The 23,780-nt window shown below is 38.3% G+C and overlaps 2 protein-coding genes across 2 annotated transcripts; both read right to left on the reverse strand.

Annotated features, from left to right (window-relative positions):
- Window positions 1–11,357: 11,357 nt before the first annotated feature.
- Window positions 11,358–11,882, reverse strand: LOC143861261 (uncharacterized). The gene has a single exon (XM_077372204.1). It carries the CDS (start codon window positions 11,880–11,882, stop codon window positions 11,358–11,360), a length of 525 nt encoding a protein of 174 aa, XP_077228319.1.
- Window positions 11,882–13,756, reverse strand: LOC143861262 (protein FAR1-RELATED SEQUENCE 5-like). The gene has a single exon (XM_077372207.1). It carries the CDS (start codon window positions 13,754–13,756, stop codon window positions 11,882–11,884), a length of 1,875 nt encoding a protein of 624 aa, XP_077228322.1.
- Between the last annotated feature and the right edge of the window lie 10,024 nt (window positions 13,757–23,780).

Here is a 23,780-nt window from a genome sequence, read left to right on the forward strand (position 1 = left end):
CTCGGAAGAAGCGAGAAGGGGGAACCAAGGCTCTACAAATAAGAGCGACAAGCACCAAGCCTAAGAGAACAAAATGATCAATACTTCTGAATTACATAATCATCTAATTTTGAGGGAGTGAGATGGGCTCTTTGTGAGCGCTTTGGCCAGGTTCTCCTGGGAACTTTCTGCCAATTTGATTGTCCAGGATCCGGGGTCTCCTCTTCACCGTTATCCTCATGTTTGGCTTGAATCAGGTGGACTTCATTGAGTTCTTCCGCCCAGGATACATTCTTTTTTGGAGAGACTCCAGGGCTTTTTATGCTTGTTTGAAGTGAGAGAGTCTCTTAAGGTTCCTCTGATCCAGAGTTGTCTTCACACTCTTCGTCTTCGTCTTCACTCTCTTCGTCTAAACTAGAGTATTCGTTAAAGCTTTTGGGTTGGCCCTCTTCTTCTTCATGCTCTTCTAACAAGTTGAAACTATTGTGGGTCTGAATGCTATTCTCTGTAATCCCTTTTGCTTTGACTACTCCTTTTAATGATGAAGAAGATTCTACCACAATGACAATCTCCAGATAAGGGGCCAAGATTGGCTCTTCATTCAAGTCTTTTTCATCAGAATTCTTCACAGGCTCAATGGGCTTTTTTTTCTATTCCTGATTTGTTTTTTTGTTTGCTGAGTGTTGCTTTTCGGACAGTAGATGGTGGTTTTTATTCATTCTTGTGTGAAGGGGTTATAGTGTGGTGCATATAATAGCCTATATGAGGGCATTCTTGTCTTCGGTGTTAGCTAGGGTTAGTATAAATAGGGGTTTTTATTTTCATTTGGGGGACTTTTTATTTAAAAGGATAGGGATTTGGAATTTGATTTGGGCTGCTCTTCTGGAGTAGGAGAGCAGAACCTTGCTTTGTTGCCTGAGGATTCTCTCATTTACCCTGTTGCAAGCAGAAATTTATATCCTCTTGAAGAACTTGGTAAGATTCACTTGAAAGTAAATATCGAGTTTCGGTTCTCTCAATTCCCTATTTTCAGAGTGTGATTCATTTGCCATCCATACTTAAATCTATTGTAGATGAACATATGTTGTTTTCTGTTGATAAATGATTGTTCGATATTTTCATGCTGCTTGTCATGGAGAGAAGTTCCTGAAAGTTGTGTGGAATTAAAATTCCTTTGCAAAGACCTGAGACGGAGATGCCTACACCCCTGTAAAGAAACGTATTCATCCATTGAGGATTTTGTGGGATTTTAATGCCATTTCATAGGTAGATTGATTACATGTAAGCATTTCTTTAATGCAATTGCTTGTATTCCAAATCCGGTCCTTGTCAAAGAGATCGTCACCACCTTCATATATTCGATCAAGGAAATTAGAAACTGATTTGACTCTTATGGATCGGAGTGGGTTTTACGAGTAAACCACTCGGTCATCATTAACTCAAGTCATTGGCATTGGTGAATGGAATCAACCTTCATGGATCCTTGGGTGGTGATGCTTCATTTCAAACTCAGTTATAGAAAATGTGTTAGCATACCTTGAATTTGTGTAATCAAAGGGATTTGTTTAGTGTTTCACATACACTGTTTGTGTAAATGTCTCTAAGTTATTAAAGCTTCTAGTCCTCCAGGTATTATTTTAAGAAGAGTTCGTGCAAAGCTTTTGCCAATTAATTGAACAAATTCAAGCTGCCATTAGGTGTGGACCCCGATCCGGGAGAGAGGTGGGGGACGAGCCCCCAGCGGCCTCTTGGATCATCCACACGTGAAGGAGAGCTCTACCAGGGAGCTCTCGAAATAAAAACAAAACTCAGAGTCGCCATCCATGGTATACGGCCATGGATCCTAAAAAAATATGCTCTGTATACCATGGATAACCAGAAATGAATGGGTTCGTGCCTGATTACGAATGGAGAAGGTCCGAAGAATTTTGGGTAAAATCATATGAAATGGGAACAATCCTCAGGAGTCGTCTACCTAAGCATGCATTTCCTGAGAAATAGAAATAATAAGCATATAAAAGATGAGAGAACTTTTCCTACACACTGGCGTAGGTAACGTTCCTACGCACTACTCCAGCAGCCGTCGGATGATTTCATCGCACGCGTCCATTCCAAATGAGAGAGAAAACGTCGCTGGTCTCTCAAAACTCAAAATCAAAACCCAAATCCGAATGCGATCTCCCTCTCAAAACTCAAAATCAAAACCCAAATCCGGCTGCTGGTCTCTCCTTCCCCCAAAATCAAAACCCAAAATCGTGTTCCTACGCACTCTCAAAACCCAAAATCATCGGCTGCTTGTCTCTCCTTCCCCCAAAGCAGATTTTCCAAGCAGATTTTGAGAAAACCCAAATCGATGGTCGCTGGTCTCTCCTCCCCCAAGCAGATTTTCCGTCGGAGCCGGTCTCTCCCTCTCACAGGTATTTCTCTCTCTCTCAGACACTCTGTTCCTCTCTCACGATTTTTGGTTATGGATTTTCTTCGATCCTTGCTGCCTAGAACTTGTTGAGGACCAAATTAGGAAGAAAATCTGCTGAAAACCGTAACTACTTTGCTCATTTGATTTAATCATAGATTTTGGGCGGATTTTTTCTTCTTAATTTCGGATTTCTTGAACCGAAATATGATTTTGAAATGAAATGTTTATTCTGATTTTAGGGTTCTTATTTTCTGATTTTAGGGTTCTTATTTGGGTTGAAATCTGATTTAGGTTGTTGGGTTGGAATTTAGGGTTCTTATTTTAGGGTTTTGGGTTCTTTTTTTTATTTGAGTTCGAATTTAGGGTTCTTATTATTCGGATTTAGGGTCCTTTATTTTTTGATTACAATTCCCTTGATTAGAGTATTTTCAATGTTCAAAGTTGAAACACATTTTTTTTTTGTGTTTTTTTTGTAGAATGTTGGCTAAAAGTTTAGTTCACTTCTAACCTAGTAATTTGAGGGAAATGGTTCGATCTTTGCATGCGATGGCCTACCCGTGGGATGACAAGTGGACATTCATCTATTCTAAGGTGTCAAGCTTCATATAAACCCATCATTCCCCCTATGTCTTTACCTACATTCAGTCCAAATCTCACCTTGTCTTTGAAGTTCTTAAATACATCTGTTCAATACAAAGTAGTCAGTAGTAGATCTTGTAGGAACTAATTGGAATGCAAATGATCAATGTAGGAAACATGCAGAAGGAGAAATGGAATGAGGTATAGGAATAGGAATTAGGCAAGGCAAGGCAATTAAGGATTTATCTGATAGATTTTTTTGGATTGGACTGATTGTAGGTTCTGAGCATGATGAGGTTTCAGTTAATTATTAATGGTTGTTTATGAGAAACAACAGTAGCTGTAGTATGTTTTCTTTTTAGGGAAAAATACACTTAGACCCCCTGTGGCTTCTGACACATTCAACTTAACCCCTAATGTAGGCCCCCGCAGTTGAACCGTGGACGAACCGTCAACTGAGGGTGCCTACCTTATACAAATTGAAACCACAGGGGGTAACTGAAAATACTTTTGGGATATTTTTATAATCATTGTAATTTCATTAACGCATTTGTATTTGTCATTATGCTATGTGTTTCTTGACGTTACTTCCTGTACCTGCTTTGGGGGTATTTAACTGATGCAGGTTGAGAAAAGAAAATAATGGCGTCATCTAAAATGTCATTGTAAGAAGAAAGCCACTTTGAAGATAACCGATACGGATATCAACGATAACCAAGAGAGGGTCTTCTACTCTTGCCACTTCAATGTAAGTAGACATTGTTTGAGTGAAATTTTGTTTGTAGCAATTTATAATCTCTTTATAATTTCTAACATTTATAAAACACGCAGGATGGTATCACTTGGAGGTGCTCTTATTTTGTATGGTTAGAGGATGTTTTATCCGGTCGCGAGTTTGGGCCCCAGAGAGAATTCAATCGTCTGCGAAGGTTGAAGGATGAGGTATCTGAGTTGGAGGGGTTAATGCAACAGACGAAGGGAGAGGTTTCCAAATTGAAGGATGAGGTATCTGAGTTGAAGGGGTTAACACAACAGATGAAGGGAGAGGTTTCGAAATTGAAGGTCGTCATCCAACGCTTGGCAGTAAAAGAGAATAGAAATGGTTGGAATAAAGTACTTGTAGTTGCAGTGTGTTTTTCCCTTTTCCTTTTTTATATGTCAAAGTGAATGTGTGGGATTGTTGAAGATGCATATGTGGGATAGTCTGTTCAAGCCTTGATATTTCAGATGGTAAGAGTTTATTCCTAGAAACTTTGTGAATTTCGATGTCTTATTCTGTTCTTAAGTTTCCTTCTGTTCAGTCTGGAGTTTATTCCTCCATGTCCTAACATATGACATCTAAAGCATTTTCATTGCAAAAGACACTGTTCGGACCTTTTTTTTAATTCAAAGCAGAAGGCATAAAGAGGTTTCTTAGGGAAGAACCAAGCCAGTCTCCTAAGTGTCACACTATTAGATAGTACAACTTGGGAAAGGCTTAGATTTATCATGGTTTTTGAGTTATCAAAGTTGCACCACTTGTACATGGTTCTGTGTTGCCACAAGCAGACTTGCAGATTTTGGCATCTTTCTGGGAGAAGCATCAGCATGGTGTAGACACCCCATTTTGACCGGACCCAAGTTCGCTATGCTTGGGAGAAACCCCATCCGATCATTTCCGCCATGTTTCGCATTTTTCCGTTTAGTGTTGAGAGGTTGAGAGAGATTATTCATAAGAATCCAAGCGAGGGAGAATTTGGACCCGTTTGGTGGGCCCGCATTAAACATTTGTTTAAAATTCGAATCAACCGAGGGCCCACATTGTGGGGCCCACGTTGTGGGGCCCGCGTTGTGGGGTCCACATTGTGGGGCCTCAGTAGGGCCTCTTGTGAGGCCTCTTATGAAGAACAATAATGATGGATTCTCCACTAAAGAAACATGATGGGCCCTCCACTAAGAACAATAATGATGGATTCTCCACTAAGAAACATGATGGGCCCTCCACTAAGAAGAATGATGATGGATTCTCCACTAAGAAACATGATGGGCCCTCCACTAAGAAGAATGATGATGGATTCTCCACTAAGAAACATGATGGGCCCTCCACTAAGAAGAATGATGATGGATTCTCCACTAAGAGGGACAACATGATGAGCTCTCCACCAACACATCTCTCTCTCTCTCTTTCTCTCCCTATATATATCTTCCTTCCCATCCATAAAAAAGAGGAGAAAAGGAGAGATTTATCTTCCATTATCTTTTTCTCTTCCATTATCTCTTCCAATCACTCCCTCCAATCCCTTTCCCTATATTCTTCTTCCATTATCTCTCCCAATCACCTCCCAATCCTTCCCTCTAAGAGAAAGTGAAAGACGGCGGAACGGATCGGCGGCAACATTTTTTTTTTTGGGGGTTTTCTTTGCTAATTGAAAGGGTAAGACAAAGCGTATATCCGAGGATTACTTACCCTAGAGACAAGGAGAGCTAGCAAGGTTGGTATTCCAAAACCCTCTTTCATATATCTTAAACTAGAAGCATGCTAGGATAGAATTTGTGATTTATTTTTATTTTTTCTTATTGTTATTCAAAATATGTTTTTTTCAATCTCTGAGTGTTTTGCACATTAAGAAGTGTAGAAATCTGGAATTTCGAAGAATTTTGACTTCGTTTTGACCGTAATTTGACCTTTTGAACTTTACCCTCAAAGGGGTAAAATTCTAAAGATTGAATTTAAGAAGATGTCAACATAGATCCAAAATCAATGAAAATTTAAACATAATATAATTGTAAGATTTTGAATTAGTACGAATTTCTTTATGAATTCTTGATTTGATTTAAAGGGTTTAAAAATTCATTTAACTCTAGGGGTATTTTTGGAAAAAACCAATTTTCAAAAACTCTATAATGTTTTCAAAAGTGAAATTTGGATGAGATGCAAATTAAATCTAATCTAATCTCCCGTGAATTTTTCAAGATTTTTGGTTTCTGTTGGATATTTGTTTATGATTTTTTACGTAAAATCATGCATGCTGTATTAAATCTGATACAAATAGTAAATTGCAATGAAAACTTCTGAAAATATTTGTTTGATAATTACTACTGGAATTACATGTTTTCATAAAGTTTAAACTGATTTGGATTTGATTTACTATGTGTTTCTTTGTTAATTCATAATCTGGATGGATATTTGTAAAATCGTAAATTAATAGTAAATCATTTTTAAAATTTATGAAACTTTTACAGTAATCCTTTCTTATTGTAATAAACATACTATAGAAATTTCATATTGTTTTGAATTGATTTGCTATACGTTACTGTGTTAATTCACAATCTGGACAGAAACTTTCAACATTGAAAAACTAATAGCAAACCACATTTAAAATCTATGAAATTTTTATTATAATCTTATATAATTAAGGAGAAGTTACTGTAAAAATTTCATCTTGTTCTGAAAAGATTTGTTATATGTTGATGTGTAAATCTACAATCTGAATTGAAACCTTTTAAAATCCTTGAGTAAATTGAATTAAAATCAAATTGTTTTAAAAATTTCCAGATCATAATATTCCATCACATATTCAATAATTAAATTATCAAAATAGAAACCTTATGAATCACTGATTTCCTTTGTAAAATCCTGATGCTGTGATTAGTTTGTATGTTTTATTTTCTCATCACATTTACTCAAACTTAATCTAACAAAACCTGAAGGCATCATAGATTGCGCGAACTTATCGCACACACTTACATCACTTGCATCTAAACCCCTGCATCTCACATGCACACACGTCCTATTTTAGGAACCCGGAGTGTTATCTAGCATGGTTGACTGGGATTTCATCACCTGGTGCCTCTGTGCTAGAGAAGCATTCCACCCTTAGCCTAGTACCTTTATGGTACGTAAACGGATCTCTTGTTCACGTACTGATACGCCGGACACTGGTACAGTATATCGAACATGGATTCGCGCTAAGGGAACTCTTGGCCTTACCCCTAGATTAACCCACACATGCATGTAGTATACGAACACATGTGCATCACGTGTGTGAGCCTAGTTTAGGATATCCTACCCATTTGTGTCTAGATTAGGCCGTAGTCCATCTTCCAATGGCTACGATCGGTCCTAGGTACACAAACAAAGTCATGAGTCGAGATCCTTTCTCCACTCCGCTAGATTAGGGTTAGGGTTGATGCCTTCAGGTAACACTGATAAAATGTGTGAAGATTAAAAAACTTTTCCTTTGGGGTTAGGATGTAAATCCCATTCATTTCCAAAGATCTCATAGGATTAGTCATTCATGATCCATCCGTTGAAAGCAATCTTATGCTATCTCATCTCATCTTGATCACAGATTTTCAATCTTCTATTATATGATTCGATCGCGTTTCCATATCTTTTAGAGAGTCTTTTGACTCATCTGTCTTTAGCTGTTGTCAGTGGAGTCTTTGACTCGTGTTTTCTTTTCCTTTAGAGAGTCTTTGACTCATATATCCTTTAGTTGGTGTTAGTGGAGTCTTTGACTCGTGTTTTCATCTCTTTTAGAGAGTCTTTGACTCATTTATCCTTTAGTTGGTGTTAGTGGAGTCTTTGACTCGTGTTTCTTTTCTTTTAGAGAGTCTTTGACTCATTTATCTTTTAGTTGGTATTGTTGGAGTCTTTGACTCGTGTTTCCATTTCTTTTCGAGAGTCTTTGACTCACTTCGTTTTCTTAGTTGGTATCATTAGAGAGTCTTTGACTCATTTGTTCTTTTGTGATATTACCAGGGAGTCTTTGACTCGTTGGTTCTTCCGTTGGTGTTATTTGGGAGTCTTTGACTCATTCCTCCTTTAAGTTGTAGTATTAGAGAGCCTGTGGCTCATTTGTCTTCTTGAGTGCTGTTAGTAAGGAGTTTCTCCATAGTCTTGTTGTCATTTCTTCTTCTTTGGAGACTAGCCCAGTCTCATTATAGCTTTGCTTTTTGAGATCATAGATCATTTTTGTTGTCATCGATAGTCTAGTTTGCCTTGTTTAGGAGTTTCCCCTATTTGCCCTAAGGTTTGGTCCTAGGGTTTTGCTTTGTGTTTTCCCTTAGGTCTTTGACCAAAAGGGTGAAAACTCTTTACTTTAAAAACTTTTGAAAAACTTTAAAAATATGAAAAACAACTGAAAAACCTTAAAAAGCCTAAAGTGTTGAGTGTTTTAGAATCAGTAATTAGGAGAGTTTGTTTCGAACTACGTTGGCTTGATCCTCTTCCACGAGGTACGTAGTGCAGCTTGGGATCCACATCCCAAGTCCAGCCAAACCTTTAAAAATAAAAATTTTAAATCTTTCAAAGTTACAAAAATATTCAAACCATTTTCAAAAAGATCTTCCTCTAGAGTTAGGAGTATGTCCTAGCTGTTTAGGTTGTGTTAGGAGTTTGTCTTGATTTGTATTGATATGGTATGTCCTGTCGTGTGAGTGTCCCTAGAGTTAGGAGGCCTCGAGTCGATCGGTTAGACATTTAGTCGAACCGATGGCTAGACTAGGCATATAGTCATCCCGTGGTTTTCATTAGGTTGCACGGCCTAGTTACACATAGGATTGTAGGAACCACCTGCATTAGCTTAAGGCTAATCAATCTGCATTTAGTTAGGGCATATAGGATGTCCTAAAATCCACCATTCATTGGAATTTAAATAATAGTTCAAGAAGCTTTAATAACTAGTCCGGTCTTTTAGATCGAGTCTAGGATAGAGGTCTAGGTGTCTTAGGCATCATAATTTTGAATAGGGCATCGAACTACGTGGGCTCCGATTCTTCCCGAGGCCGGGATACGTAGTGCAGCTAGGATGGATGGCCATTCTGGTCCGAGTCCAGTCTTGCATTAGAGTTAGGCATGTCACCCATAACCTAGCTTTGCTTAGGTGACACATTTTCATTTTATGTGTTTATTTCTTCATTCTCAGGAAATGCATGCTTAGGTAGACGATTCCTGAGGATTGTTCCCATTTCATATGATTTTTACCCAAACTTCTTTGGAGTTAATGAAAATGGCATAAGAGACCAAGTGCTTGCACTCGGGCGAATTGGGGGTGCTCTCAGACCTTCCCCATTCGTAACCAGGCACGAACCCATATATATCTCTGGTTATCCATTGCACAGAGGATTTGATTTTAGGGTTCCATGGCCTATCCATGGATGGCGACTCTGAGTTCTTTTTAGGTACATCTCGGTTTCGAGCCCTGGCTCCTGATCAGGATGTATCTCATTCGTTTTGTATCGCCACTCGTGCTATGCTGTGAGGGTGGCATCCGTTTCGAGAGTTCCTTGGCAGAGCTCTCCTTCACATTGTGGAGATCTTAGAGGATTGCTGTGGAGACCTCGCGTCCCTCGCCACACTCGTCCTCTCCGGATCGGGGTCCACACATGGATGGCATTAGTAATCTGTGGAAGGCCCACAGTGCGAAGGTATAACTTTCTCAAAATCTGCCAAGGGAGTTATTTCACAAGCATAACTTTCTCAAAATCTGCCAAGGGAGTCATTACTCAACCACTTGAGTAGAGAGGGCATTGTTCCTTGGGAAATTTTTTCCCATTTTGATTATGCGGATTGGTTTTGGGTTACCAAGTCATCTACTAGTGCTTTTTAATTTAAACTAACGACACCCCTACTGCCACTTATTTTGATAGTGACAATCAACACCATAAAAGTACTTTAGTTGACTACCGAACAGTAGTTGCCACTACTCTTCGCCCTTACAAGTGTATCTGCGTCTTTGCAACTGATAATAGTTTGAAATATGACGAGGCCTGTTAAGCCAACATCGCAATAAGACATTGAAACCAAAATCATGATTTATCAAAATTGAAGAAATCTGGCTCATTATTTTACAAGGGTCCGGATCATTACTCCCCGTATTTCCCCATTTTGATTCTTCTCCAAAGAGCATCACATTCCTCTCCCAACCTCCACAAAATTATCCAGCAACAATGCACAGAATAAAAAAGAGCAACCCCTATATTCATTGATGGCATGCATTTGAAGAGATTTTCTTATAAATTCACAGCTATTCTCGCAAAAATTAGAATTACTATCAAAAATTAGAATTCCAAGTGCTCCATCCACTTTTTTTCATCCTTCCCTTACCAAAGTAAGTCTCTTTGGAGCGTTTCAATTCTCTTCCACAATTGTCCTTTTTTTTGTTTTTGCGTTCACTTCTTTTACACAATTGTCTCAAAAAACTGTTCAACGAAAGCAATCCTGCATGGAAAATCAGCAACAAATCCCTTCAATCTAGGGGGAGTTCATCAATGAAGAGATTCAAATTGAAGCAGACAGTCTACTTCATTCAAAGGAGGCATAAAAAGAAAACAATAAACTACAAAGCATAATAGCTTAACCTTAAAAAAATGAAAGCATAATATCTTACAGTGCTACTTGATGCAGACGACTAAGTTTTAATCGTATTCAAGAAAAGCACATAATATATCTATATGGCATTTCAATTCACTGATATCCCTCTTCAATGCCAGCACCGATACATGATAACTTTACCTAGCCACAGCTTTAGGTCACATAAGATTACAAAACCAACTACCATTCAAAAAAATAAAAGATTACAAAATCAACACCTTTCCATAAGTTCTGGTCACCTTTCCATAAGAGTCAGCCATGACTCGGGTCGGAAATATCAAGGGTTTACCAGCTTTAGACAAGATAATTAAAGATAAATACATCTCTAATGCCACCAGGTTTGACAATCCAAAAAGAAAAAAAAAAGAAACTCTCCATATGAAAAGCCACAAATACAGTGTAAAGAAACTCTTCCACCCCCTTCCAGTGTAAAAACTATAAAGACTGTAAGAGAAATCCTCAACTCCATGCATCCCATGATCAAGTACGAGTAAAAACAATGTCCAACCCTGTCAATAAAAAAAACTGTAAGAGAAATGAAGTGAGACGAGTACTCATACAAAGAGAATAGTTTTGATGTGAGACGAGTACTCATACCATTGAACATCTACACCAGTTTTGGTAGCCAACTAAAGAGAGTAATTTTGCATGCCTTCTTAGTACAGTACAGGGGAACTGCATGAGAGTTTAAAGTGAGCATTCCAGATGAATCAAAATTATATGGAATGCATAATGACAAAAACATTGCATAAATATAAATACAAAATCAATGGTCCTGATCACAACAATATATGTGTCAATCTTAACCTTTTGATGTTTTTTGGGAGGAGCCACTCAAACCAATAACTCACAATAGTAATCAATAATGGGACCCTCAAGCAACAGTGTTTTTACACATACATTTGTACCTAGAGAACTATATATACATAAACAAATTGTCCAGCCTAGTAGAAGAAGCTACATGAAGAAACAAATTGAATAAAGACAAATATAAAATGTATAGAAATTACAATGATCTTGATTACCTCAATGCGCACTCAAATTCTCTCCATCATCGTCACCCTTGGGTTTGTTTTTGCACGTGCTTGCATAATGCCCTTTTCCTCCACATTTTTTACACGTCCTTGGCTTGGGTTGAGATTGTGACACCTCTAATGGAGATTTAAATCTTGTAGCATTTTTTGGTCGACCCTTAGTTCTCACAACTTTGGGGTCGTGAATAAATATCTCGGATGTTTCAATCAGATGATTGGACTGTACTTGACTGCCACTGCCTTCCAAGACAATCTCTCTGTCTTTCGTTGACTGTTCACATTCCGCCAACCATATATTTAAGTCTTCTTCAAGCTTCTTAGAAATACTCTTTTTTCTCGGATGTTCATCTAGTACTCTCTGAACCTTTGATGTAATGCACCATTTCTCAAATGGAGTTACTTCATTACTATCGCCTTTACTTGTAGATTCCAAAACATTCACTCGATATCTTGCCCCAATTGTCCACCTATTTAAGAGATATCGCTCGGGAAAGGTACGTAAACGCCTCATATCCATTACGCGAAGTATGTGTCTGCATAAAATTCCTTGGGTTTCAAACATCGCACACTCACAAGTAGCATTAACACCTTCAGATGCATCATATACAACCTTGTGGATGCATCATATACAACCTTGTACCTTCGCCACTCCTCCTCATTTCGCATTCCTACCTTGTATTCCGTCATGTTCCCATTCTCACTCTCTATGTCCTCCCAACAATCAATACTGGCTACAAACTCAAGTTGGAACATGTCAAAAATTACCCTGGTATAATACTTTGCAGCATCTGCTTCCAATGTGCTCTTTGTCCTCAATACAGCACGTGATTGTTTCGTCCTCCAATCTTCTTCAGCTTCCTTTTTCCTGCGATCCACAACGGCCTTTTCATATTGTACCACGAATTCTTGTAAAGTGGTACTCTGATTAACAAATCCATCGAAGAAAGCATTAATGCTTTCGCTACGGGAACTAGAGGTCATTCCAGCTGTGAATGTGTCTCTAAAATAAGCAGGAACCCAGTGCGATCGTAAATCCCACATCTTACTTAACCAACTTCTTTCCTCGATTTTAAAGTTCTCCACCAAAGTTCTCCATTCCCTCTCACTGTCGATTTTATGTTTCCTATAAAACCAATGATGGTAGGCCTTTGCAAAGTCACTGTCTTCCTCTCTCATGGCTGGAACATGCTCAACTAGATGCCTATCGATATGCCACTTACAAAAGCGATGTCTGGTATTTGGAAAAACAATCCTAATCGCATTTCGCATGGCCACATCCATATCAGTTATGATACAACCAGGAGCCTTGCCAAACATGCATTTTAACCACTCCCTAAACAACCAAATGAATGTCTCTTCCCTCTCATCTGCTAGTAGGGCACACCCAAATAGTGCAGACTGTCTGTGGTGGTTGACTCCGGTAAATGGTGCAAATGGCATCCTGTACCTGTTTGTTTTGTACGTGACGTCAAATACAATTACATCACTGAAGGTTAGGTATGCCTCTCTCGCTCTCGAATCCGCCCAAAACATCGATCTCAAGTTGTCCTCAACATCTACCTCCACGGCAAACTGAAAATCCGGATCTTTTGCTCGTTTTTGTTGGAACCAATTTACTACTGTGACAGCTTCTTTCCCCATATTGTTAGTCCTTTGTTTTCTCAAATGAGACGACACCTGATCTGTTGTGATATCAGAACATGAACCACCGGATGCAATATTAATTGCCCTTGCAATAGTAATAGGTCCAAACCCTTCACTATGCATTTTCTCCATCAAATTCTTACATGATGCTTTCTTATGGAATGTAGTATGCGAATGATGCAAACGTGCTTTGTTAGGAGAAGTAAGATCATGACAATGATCCTCTACAAAACATCTCACTTCCCATTTTCCATCTTTTGTCAACTTGATGTCCATCTTTGCCTCACACCCCTCTCTTACAATTCGACGTCGCTTCACTTCCCTATCAATGTCTCTCTTGTCATTCTCATTTTTCCTCCCCTCTTTATCACAAACATAACTCCTCCGTATAGGTTCCCCTGTCTTCATCGACTTATTGGTCCTCCATTTTCTGATTCCAAAACCTGTGGCCAAAGCATAAAGATTATAGAATTCATATGCATCTTCACAGTTATTAAAAAGCTGGCCTTCAAATGGTTTGTTAGCTCCTATGCTCCCACAATCCTCCTTAATAGGCGTCTCCAAACCATCACAACATCCGTCACCACTACCAACTTCAACTGAAGCCTCTTGACATTCTTCCTCATCAACCAACTCTAATCTATTACCCTCAGCCACATATAATCCGTCGGCTTGCGACAATGTATCATCAAGCGGAATTAACCCATTTGCGTCGACCTCTACAATAGATAGCCCTAACGGATCCATTACGTAAAAAATATAAACTCAACGAGTAAACCAAAGATCGAACCTAGAAACATCAAACAAAATTAACTATTAAAACGAATAAGGCAGCTGATTAGAATTTCATAAATTAAATCCACAGGTGAATGCAATGGCAATGTATGGAGACATAATGTAAAACCCCTGAAAAGTAAAGAAGAAATGAAGAAAGAAGTAGAAAGTTTGCATTCTACAAAACTGTTAACAAAATAAATAAAGCAGAAGACTTTTGAATGATTGAACAAAAATATTTTCTGCAACACATAATAAACAAGACCCAACAAAATAAACAAGACACACAGAAAGAACACAATTACACGCCAGACCACAAAACCCAACAAAATCTATGCTTAAACTCCTTAAAAAAAAAACACAATTACACACCAGCCAACATTCTACAAAAAAAACACAAAAAAAAAATGTGTTTCAACTTTGAACATTGAAAATACTCTAATCAAGGGAATTATAATCAAAAAATAAAGGACCCTAAATCCGAATAATAAGAACCCTAAATTCGAACTCAAATAAAAAAAAGAACCCAAAACCCTAAAATAAGAACCCTAAATTCCAACCCAACAACCTAAATCAGATTTCAACCCAAATAAGAACCCTAAAATCAGAAAATAAGAACCCTAAAATCAGAATAAACATTTCATTTCAAAATCATATTTCGGTTCAAGAAATCCGAAATTAAGAAGAAAAAATCCGCCCAAAATCTATGATTAAATCAAATGAGCAAAGTAGTTACGGTTTTCAGCAGATTTTCTTCCTAATTTGGTCCTCAACAAGTTCTAGGCAGCAAGGATCGAAGAAAATCCATAACCAAAAACCGTGAGAGAGTAATAGAGTGTCTGAGAGAGAGAGAAATACCTGTGAGAGGGAGAGACCGGCTCCGACGGAAAATCTGCTTGGGGGAGGAGAGACCAGCGACCATCGATTTGGGTTTTCTCAAAATCTGCTTGGAAAATCTGCTTTGGGGGAAGGAGAGACAAGCAGCCGATGATTTTGGGTTTTGAGAGTGCGTAGGAACGCGATTTTGGGTTTTGATTTTGGGGGAAGGAGAGACCAGCAGCCGGATTTGGGTTTTGATTTTGAGTTTTGAGAGGGAGATCGCATTCGGATTTGGGTTTTGATTTTGAGTTTTGAGAGACCAGCGACGTTTTCTCTCTCATTTGGAATGGACGCGTGCGATGAAATCATCCGACGGCTGCTGGAGTAGTGCGTAGGAACGTTACCTACTCCAGTGTGTAGGAAAAGTTCTCTCATAAAAGATAAATGAAATAAGTGTGCCACCTAAACATAGCTAGATTATGAGTGACATTCCTAATGAGTGTCTAAGTTCCGGTGGACAAACACATGCACACTATAGCTAAAAGTATAGGATCTGTACATGAAAGTAAATCTAAAATTAACAGTTAATCATGAATAGTAAATGAAATAAGGAATAAACAAAATGTCAGGCAAATAGCAGAATAATGAAATAAAAACCTACGACGTGCACATAGCGCCTATCTACAATGGGGCGAATACGTAACGCCTAATATAAAATCCTAACACATCTCATCTAGAAAGACAGATAACAATTGCAATAATAAAAACCTATGGCGTGCACATAGCGCCTATCTACAATGGGGCGAATACATAGCGCCTAATATAAAATCCTAACACATCTCATCTAGAAAGCAGTAAATGACAGATAGCAATTGCAATAATAAAAACCTATGGTGTGCACATAGTGCCTATCTACAATGGGGCGAATACATAACGCCTAATATAAAATCCTAACACATCTCATCTAGAAAGCAGTAAATGACAGATAGCAATTGCAATAATAAAAACCTATGGCGTGCACATAGCGCTTATCTACAATGGGGCGAATACATAGCGCCTAATATAAAATCCTAACACATCTCATCTAGAAAGCAGTAAATGACAGATAGGAAATGCGGTAATACCGTAAAGTGTTACAGCTAAGAAGATAAACCTGCGCAATGAGCAAACGTCAGTAGATGATAGTAAAAGATAATAATCAATAACCTAATAACAATAGAGGACTACAGCTAAGCAGGTAAGAACTATAGCTAAGCAACTAGGTAAAACACATAAGCAGGTAAATATTACAACTAAGCACGTAAGTAAGCAAGGAGATGAACACAAACTATCATGATCTTATGTAAAAATCGATATACAAACACAAGCCCTAAGTGCTAACAACAGACCCTAAGACTCTAATGTTTAAGCCCAAGTCCTTAGATGATCTGATGTTCATCCAAAGAAGCCTACGTATCCCCGCCTCCACGAGAATCAAGGTAATGTAGTTCTTCGCGCCTATTCTAAGCTATGATGCCTATGACATCTAAACCTCTATCCTAGACACGACCTAAAAGACCGGACTAGTTATTACATCTTTTTATGCAATTATTTAAATTACAGCGGATTGTGGATTTTAGGACACCCTATATGCCCTAACTAAATACAGATTAGCCCTAAGCTAATGCAGGTGGTTCCTACAACCTATGTGTAATGAGATCACTAACGTATCCAAGACCTAGTCATCAGTCGGCGATGTGAATCTCCAACTGACCGGACGGAGGCGCTCCTATAACCCTAGGACATACCCCTAACTCTAAAACAAGCACACAACAAACAAACAATCAAACACCATATCAAAAGAAACTCCTAACCCTAGGGGAAGATCTTTTGAAAACAAGATTTTGAAGGTTTTTGAAGAAGGTTTAAAACACTATTTACAAAAAGTTTGGCTGGACTTGGGATATGGATCCCAAGCTGCACTACGTACCTCGTGGAAGAAGATCAAGCCAACGTAGTTCGAAACATATTCCGAGATAAAGATGTTTAACAAGTAAACAGGTGTGATTCACAAACAAGTAAACTAGCGCGCTCACAAACAGGTACACCAGCGTGGTCACAAACAAGTAAACTAGCATGATCACAAACAAATGAAATGCCAATAAGATAAAACATGTCTAAATGGAATATCTGAAAGACTTGAAAAGTCTTCTAAAAAGAAGAGAAACGGATGCTACAGGACTTAAACAATTTCTCCTAAAAGAGGGGCTTGGGATGACTCCTTCATCGCCCTTACAATGATAACCAAGGTAAGAATATCCAAAACTTGATTAATCTTTCTTTAATAAAGGGGGTACAACTTATTAATGGGACCAAGAAGATCTCCTAAAAAAGGAAAAAATTTCTAAACAAGAAAAAGCTTGCCTTCTGAAGAGGGAAACAACCTATTGAGACAAAGTATGTCTTCTAAAAGGGGAGGCTCCAGCTAGCGCCATCATAGCCTTTGCAATGAGAAGGGTTCTAATATTTAAAAGGAGTCTAAAAGACTAGGCAAGTCTACTATACAAAGGAGGGGTATGCTACTTGGACTGAGCAAGTCCCCTAAGGATGGGCTTGGGCTAGCACCTTCATCGCCCTTATAATGAAAAAAGGCTCCTAATGCTTAAGGGATATACAAAAGACTGGGTAAGTCTTGAAAATAAACGAGGAGACAGCTACTTGGACTAAGCGAGTCCTCTATGGATGATTTCTCTATGAATTACTAGGGTTCACAAAAACTAAACTAGCATAGTCAACACAATGAGACCAATTGATGGAATCACTGACAATATAATCATCCAGTGAACTGGACAGGCAGAATTCATGAGCTCACACAACGACCTTCAGCCAATAATTCAGCACACATAAATAAGGTACAAAAAGTCTCAACTCAACACAATGTAAACGATTTACAAGAGCATACAGTTGAACATGATGAACATGAACTACAAGAACTCTTAATTCAGCACAATACCAATGAAATACACAGATTTTTCATTTCAACATAATAGAAATAAGCTACACTTATTTTTAGTTCAGCACAATGACAGCAAGGCCTAAAATTCAATAGATAGAGGAACTGTTAATATAAAAGTGAAAATGGTAATTGAGAAAAAGATGATGTAACTACCTTATAAAAATGGGGTCAGGAGCCGTTTAGAAAGAGAATCATATGATTTATGAACAGAACTTTGGGAAGTGATGAAAAATAATAGCATGAGCTAACTCCCTTTTCAGAATAGCACAATATCACCTAATGACATCTACATTTGCCAAGTTTCAATGTTTAAACTAGATCCTTTTTATCTCTTTTTTTACCCAACCAAAAGCCTTGTCTTAATTTCTAATTATAATGTGACATGAACCCTCAATATAACGAATTCAATTAAAGAATTTGATTCAGATCCAAATAAAAAAGAAAAGAAAATATGATACATTCAATGCACAACTGAGCTAAAAATATCATAAATTCAACTCGAAAAATATTATTAGGATTCGAATCAAGGAGCTCAATTAGTCCAGAAAAGAGAAATTCAAATCAAATGCTTTGACCTGAATCTAAACTACAAAGCCAATTGGTTTGTGGATGTAGGATATCCAAGCCAAAGGATCTGATTTGAATTTCAATTATATGGCGAAAATAAGCTTCGAATGAGAATAATCCAAGTGAGAATTTTCTCAACATCGGAACAAACTTAGAGCTCTACTCGAATACGCTCATGCGAGAAAAAATACCTGTTAAAACGACAATGATCCGATCGATTTAGGCTTAATCCAGAATCCGAAGCTCTGAGATCTGAAGCTCTGAGATGATAACAAATAGCAAAGAGAACACAGGTCTTCTAACCAGAATCCACCAGATCTGACCGGAGCTTTGCCGAAGTTCAATCGGAGCTTGACCGGAGAAGATGACACAGAGGGTTAGGGTTTGGATCGGAAATTTGGTGAGAAACTCTCTCTCTCTCTCTCTCTACCTCTCTAAACTTTCTGCTCTTTCTAATTTGTATAAATCCTAAATCAAAATCAATGAAGAAGAAGATTAAAACGACAGATCTATTAACTCTAAGCTTGAATGAAAGATGAATTCAGGTTAGGGTTTCTAGAGTAGAAATGTCACGGATCTAGGGTTTTAACTGAGAAAATGAAGGTTCTAGGGTCTTTGGAAGCTTTGAGCTACGTTTAGAAAGGTTGAAAGAGAGAGCATTGGTTTTGAGGTCCACAAAATAGGAAAATTAGATGATCGGACAATCAAATGCTTGGCCAAAGCAAAAATTTCGACCAGAGAAGATGGCCGGAGCTAGGAATCCAGTCGGAGCTTGGCCGGTGAGGAGACATTTTTTTCGGAAGAAGTATTTGTTTCAACCGGAGATTATGTACGCCGGAGAAGATGAATCGGAGAAGAAGAGGAACGAAGGTTAGGGTTTCGTAATTTGGGGGATTTCTCCTTTGCGATTTTTGATTTTTAGAAAAATTGAAAAAACCTCTGGTTATAACGAAAATGGGCTTTATATAAGGAGATGCCAAATTCGCACCCCCTCTATTACCTTAGACAGCCCCATCTAGGATAATCCACCCCCCTCTTGTGGTTTACACTACGGACACTCTCCCATCTCGTTCGCTAGGTAAACATGCTCGGAATTTGACGAAATTTTGCAGGGAGCTTGGTAGGATCCTACCCTAGCTTAGGGTGAATTTTGGAATTTTAAAACATTGGTTTGGTTAGGTTTTGCTCAAACATGGGAGGTTTAGGATACAGTCAAAATGGGGTGTCTACATTAGGACATCTCGGTTTGGTAGAGAATATAAAATGAACTTGAGGTTTGGGCCTTACGGCATTTATGGATTAATGGACCTCAAGACTTTTTGCATATGATTTTTTGGCTGGAAAGGAACTTGTAAGATCACGCATGTTGAAATCGTGGCTTGTACTTATTGAGCATGGATACTAAAATCATGATTTGAAGTGTTGCATAATACATGAACATCATTCTAGTTCTGCATCTCTACTTCCATTTATTTGCATCAACTTGGAAATAGAGCGATCTCGCCTCGGGTATTAGAAGTTTAAGTTTAGCTCGAATATTCGAATACCCTAATAAATGGTCGAGTAAGTTTTAGACCAATCGATGAAATAGAAATTACCGAACTTGTGTAACACAGTTTGGTCCTTTTGAAAGATTTAACAGAATTGGAAATTACCGAACCTGTGTAACACGGTTTGGTCTTTTTGAAAGATTTTAACAGAAATGAAAATTACCGAACCTGTGTTACACGGTTTGGTCTTTTTGAAACATTTTAACAGAATTGGAAATTACCAAACCTGTGTTACACGGTTTGGTCCTTTTGAAAGATTTTAACAGAGATGGAAATTACCGAACCTGTGTTACACAGTTTGGTCTTTTTGAAAGGTTTTAACAGAAATAGAAATTACCGAACCTGTGTTGCACGGTTTGGTCTTTTTGAAAGATTTTAACAGAGATAGAAATTATCGAACCTGTGTTACACTGTTTGGTCCTTTTGAAAGATTTTAACAGAGATAAATTACAGAACTTGTGTAACACTGTTTGGTCTTTTTGAAAGATTTTAACAAAGATAGAAATTACCGAACTTGTGTAACACGGTTTGGTCCTTTTGAAAGATTTTAACAGAGATAGAAATTACGTAACCTGTGTTACACGGTTTGGTCTTTTTGAAAGGTTTTTAACAGAAAGGGAAATTATCAAACCTGCGTTACGCGGTTTGGTCTTTTTGAAAGATTTTTAATGGAGGAACTCGCTAAACCTATGTTACACGGTTTGGAATTTTCTTCGATCATTTTGAGGGTTGCAATAAGGAAAATATATCCGATCCAGCGTTACGCAGATTGGTCTTTCCTTCCTTCGCCCGAGTATTTAGTACCCTGATGATTAGTAATGTAATGTCAAGTAGTGACTTACCTAATCATCGTTCCGCAATGTGCAGCTTCCTAACGAGTTAGGAGTCATGCGTATCTGCGAAGAGGTTTGTATGGGACTGTTTAGCAGGACATACGAATTTGGGTTTATGTGGAACTGTTTAACAGAACCGCGTGATCCGGAGTGATTCGCTACCTTGAAAGAGAAGAGTCAGAGTTACTCGGATAGTTAAACAGATTTATTTTCAGCAATGATCTATATATCTATCGTCAGGCTTGAGACTTAGTTTTGCCTCGGTATAAGAAGTTTGAGTTTAGCTCAAATATTCGAGTATCATAATAATTGATCAAGTTTTAGACTGATCGGCATGATAAATTTTTGTTTTAACTCTTTAAGTGTTTGGTTTTGAACTTGTTTTGGACGAGTTTCACTATAGTGGTCTTTGGCCTATTTTTGCAGGTTTCTAAAAAGGAAAAACTCTTTGAGTGTTTGGATTTATGCTTGTCTTAGACAAGTTGCATCGTGGTTTCTAAAAAATTAAAAAAAAAATGAAAATGAAAACTCTTTGAGTGATTGAAATGATTTGTTTGTTTGTTTGGTTGGTGCTCTTTGAGCAATTGTTATGTTTACTTTGGTTTAGCCTGATAAAAAAATATAAAAATGTGTTTGTGTTTTTATTACTGTTCGTTCATCTTTGCTGACTAGTTTAGATAGTTGAGTCATGAGTATTAGTGAGAGACTATCTCTTTGAGATGTCTTAGTTGCCGAGTTAAGAGTCAGTGAGAGGCTATCTCTCTATTGTTAGTAGGGTCTTACCCTTGTGAATGCCGTTCTTAGAACCAAAAATCCAAAAATTTGCTTTGCTTTCGGATCAGTCAAAATGGGTCGTCTGTTCAGCTTTGCCATTCGAGTGACAAGCACGCTCTGCCAAAGAGGGGCATCTGTAGACACCCCATTTTGACTGGACCCAGGTTCGTGTTGATTGTCCAAAACCCCGTCCAAAGAGTGAATGGGTGCCCCAAATTTAACCCCAGCGTAGATTATGGTCCCGTCTAGATCTTCACAAAATTTCGTCGAGATCCGGGCTCATTCACTTAGCCAGCGCACCGAGTAAGAATGAAAATGTGTTTGAAAAGAGGGATGAGTTATCTGCACAAGGGGTGTGTTAATATCAATCCATTGTACAATGAAGAAGAGGTAGAATGTTATCCCATCTACTTTGCCCGAGCCGCTCCCTTGGTAAGTAAAGATAGTCATAAATATGTATATAGAGAGGGTTGTCCAGATGAAATGGAGGGGGATTAAAATTTCATTTTTTACACATAAGCCATGATGGGGGGTGGATTAGCCCGTCTAAAATCGAGCCAATTTCGCGCGCCCAACACGTTTGGTGCGCTCATCAATTAGTGGGGTGCCGTTATCAGCAATTTTAAAGGTTATAAAAAGTAAAAAAAATCAAGAAGGGGAGAATGTTGGCAAGGGCGATGAAGGTGCTAGCTCAAGCCCATCCTTAGGGGACTTGCTCAGTCCGAGTAGAGCTCCCCTCCTTTGTATAGTAGACTTTACTAGTCTTTTGGGCGCCGGTAGAAAGTAGACCCCTATTAGGAGACATGCTATGTCTCATTAGGCCTTGCTCCTTTGGAGATAAGCCTCATTTAAAGCCTACCCTCAGAGAGGTTGCCTTGATTTTGATAGACAGTGTACCCCTAGGAGGCATGCCTTGCCTTATTTGTGGAGCTCCTATTTGGAAACAAGCCTTGTCTCATTTAAGGGTTTCTATTTTTAGAAGGCTTATCTAGCCTTATATTAGAGCAGCTCCTTTTAGAGAGTCCTTGACTCATTGCTCCTTTAAGTTGTAGTGTTAGAGAGCCTTCGGCTCATTTATCTTCTTTAGTGGTTCTTATTAGGAAGTCTTTGACTCGTTCATCCCTTTGATAGTGTCATTAGAGAGTCTCTGACTCATTTGAGCTCTTTCTTTAGTTTCAATGGTTGGGAGTTTCTCCTTAGTGTTATCTTCGTTCTTCTTTGCTTAGGTCTTGTCCAGTCTCATTAGAGCTTTGCCTTTTGGGTCTTAGATCATTTCGTCATCTTTTGATAGCTAGCTTATTCGGTTTAGGGGTTTCCCCTGTTAGCCCTAGGGTTTGACCCTAGGGTTTTGCTTTGTATATTCACTTAGGTCTTTGACCAAAAGGGTGAAAACTCTTTGTATTTTCAAAAACATTAGAAATAGTTTTAAATCCAAAAACATTGTATATTTCAAAACTAAAAAAAAAAACATTAGAAATTTAAAACATCAAAAACATTTGAAAAACCTTAAAAAAGCTTAAAGTGTTGAGTGTTTTAGAAGTAGTAATTAGGAGAGTTCGATTCAAACTACGTTGGCTTGATCCTCTTCCGAGGTACGTAGTGCAGCTTGGGATCCATATCCCAAGTCCAGCCAAATTTTTTGTAAATAATGTTTTAAACTTTCTTTAAAAACCTTTAAAATCTTGTTTTCAAAAGATCTTCCTCTATAGTTAGGAGTTTCTCCTAGATAGAGAGTTTCAGAGTTAGGAGTTTTTTTTGATAGGTTGTTTGTTTGTTTGTTGTGTACTTGCTTTAGAGTTAGGGGTCTGTCCTAGAGTTATAGGAGCGCCTCCGTCTGGTCAGTCGGCGATCTACATCGCCGAGTGATGACTAAAGTAGGATACGCTAGTTCACCCTTGGTTTTCTTTAGAAAATACAGCCTAGTTACACATAGGTTGTAGGAATCACCTGCATTAGCCTAGGGCTAATCTGCATTTAGTTAGGGCATATAGGGTGTCCTAAAATCCACAATTCACTGGAATTTAAATAATCGTACAAGAAATTTTAATAACTGGTCTGGTCTTTTAGATCGAGTCTATGATAGAGGTCTAGGTGTCTTAGGCATCCTAGCTTAGAATAGGCGCGAAGAACTACGTTGCCTTGATTCTCGTGGAGGCGGGGATACGTAGGCTTCTTTGGATGAATACTAGGTCATCTGAGGACTCGGGCTAATCATTTAGAGTCTTAGGATTTGTTGTGTAGTTATTATATTTCTTTTGATGTGTTTTCTTACTTTCTTGTACTGATCTTACACCTTTAGCTATAGCTTGCATGTGTTTGCACATCAGAACTTAGGCACACATTAGGTATGTCACTCATAATCTAGCTATGCTTAGGTGACACATCTTTTATTTTATTTTATGTGTGCTTATTATTTGTATTCTCAGGAAATGCATACTTAGGTAGACGACTCCTGAGGA

Source organism: Tasmannia lanceolata, unplaced genomic scaffold, assembly GCF_043159265.1.
Source record: "Tasmannia lanceolata isolate RefF3 unplaced genomic scaffold, GAP_Taslan_0.1 ptg000037l, whole genome shotgun sequence".
In the NCBI taxonomy this organism is placed as follows: domain Eukaryota; kingdom Viridiplantae; phylum Streptophyta; class Magnoliopsida; order Canellales; family Winteraceae; genus Tasmannia; species Tasmannia lanceolata.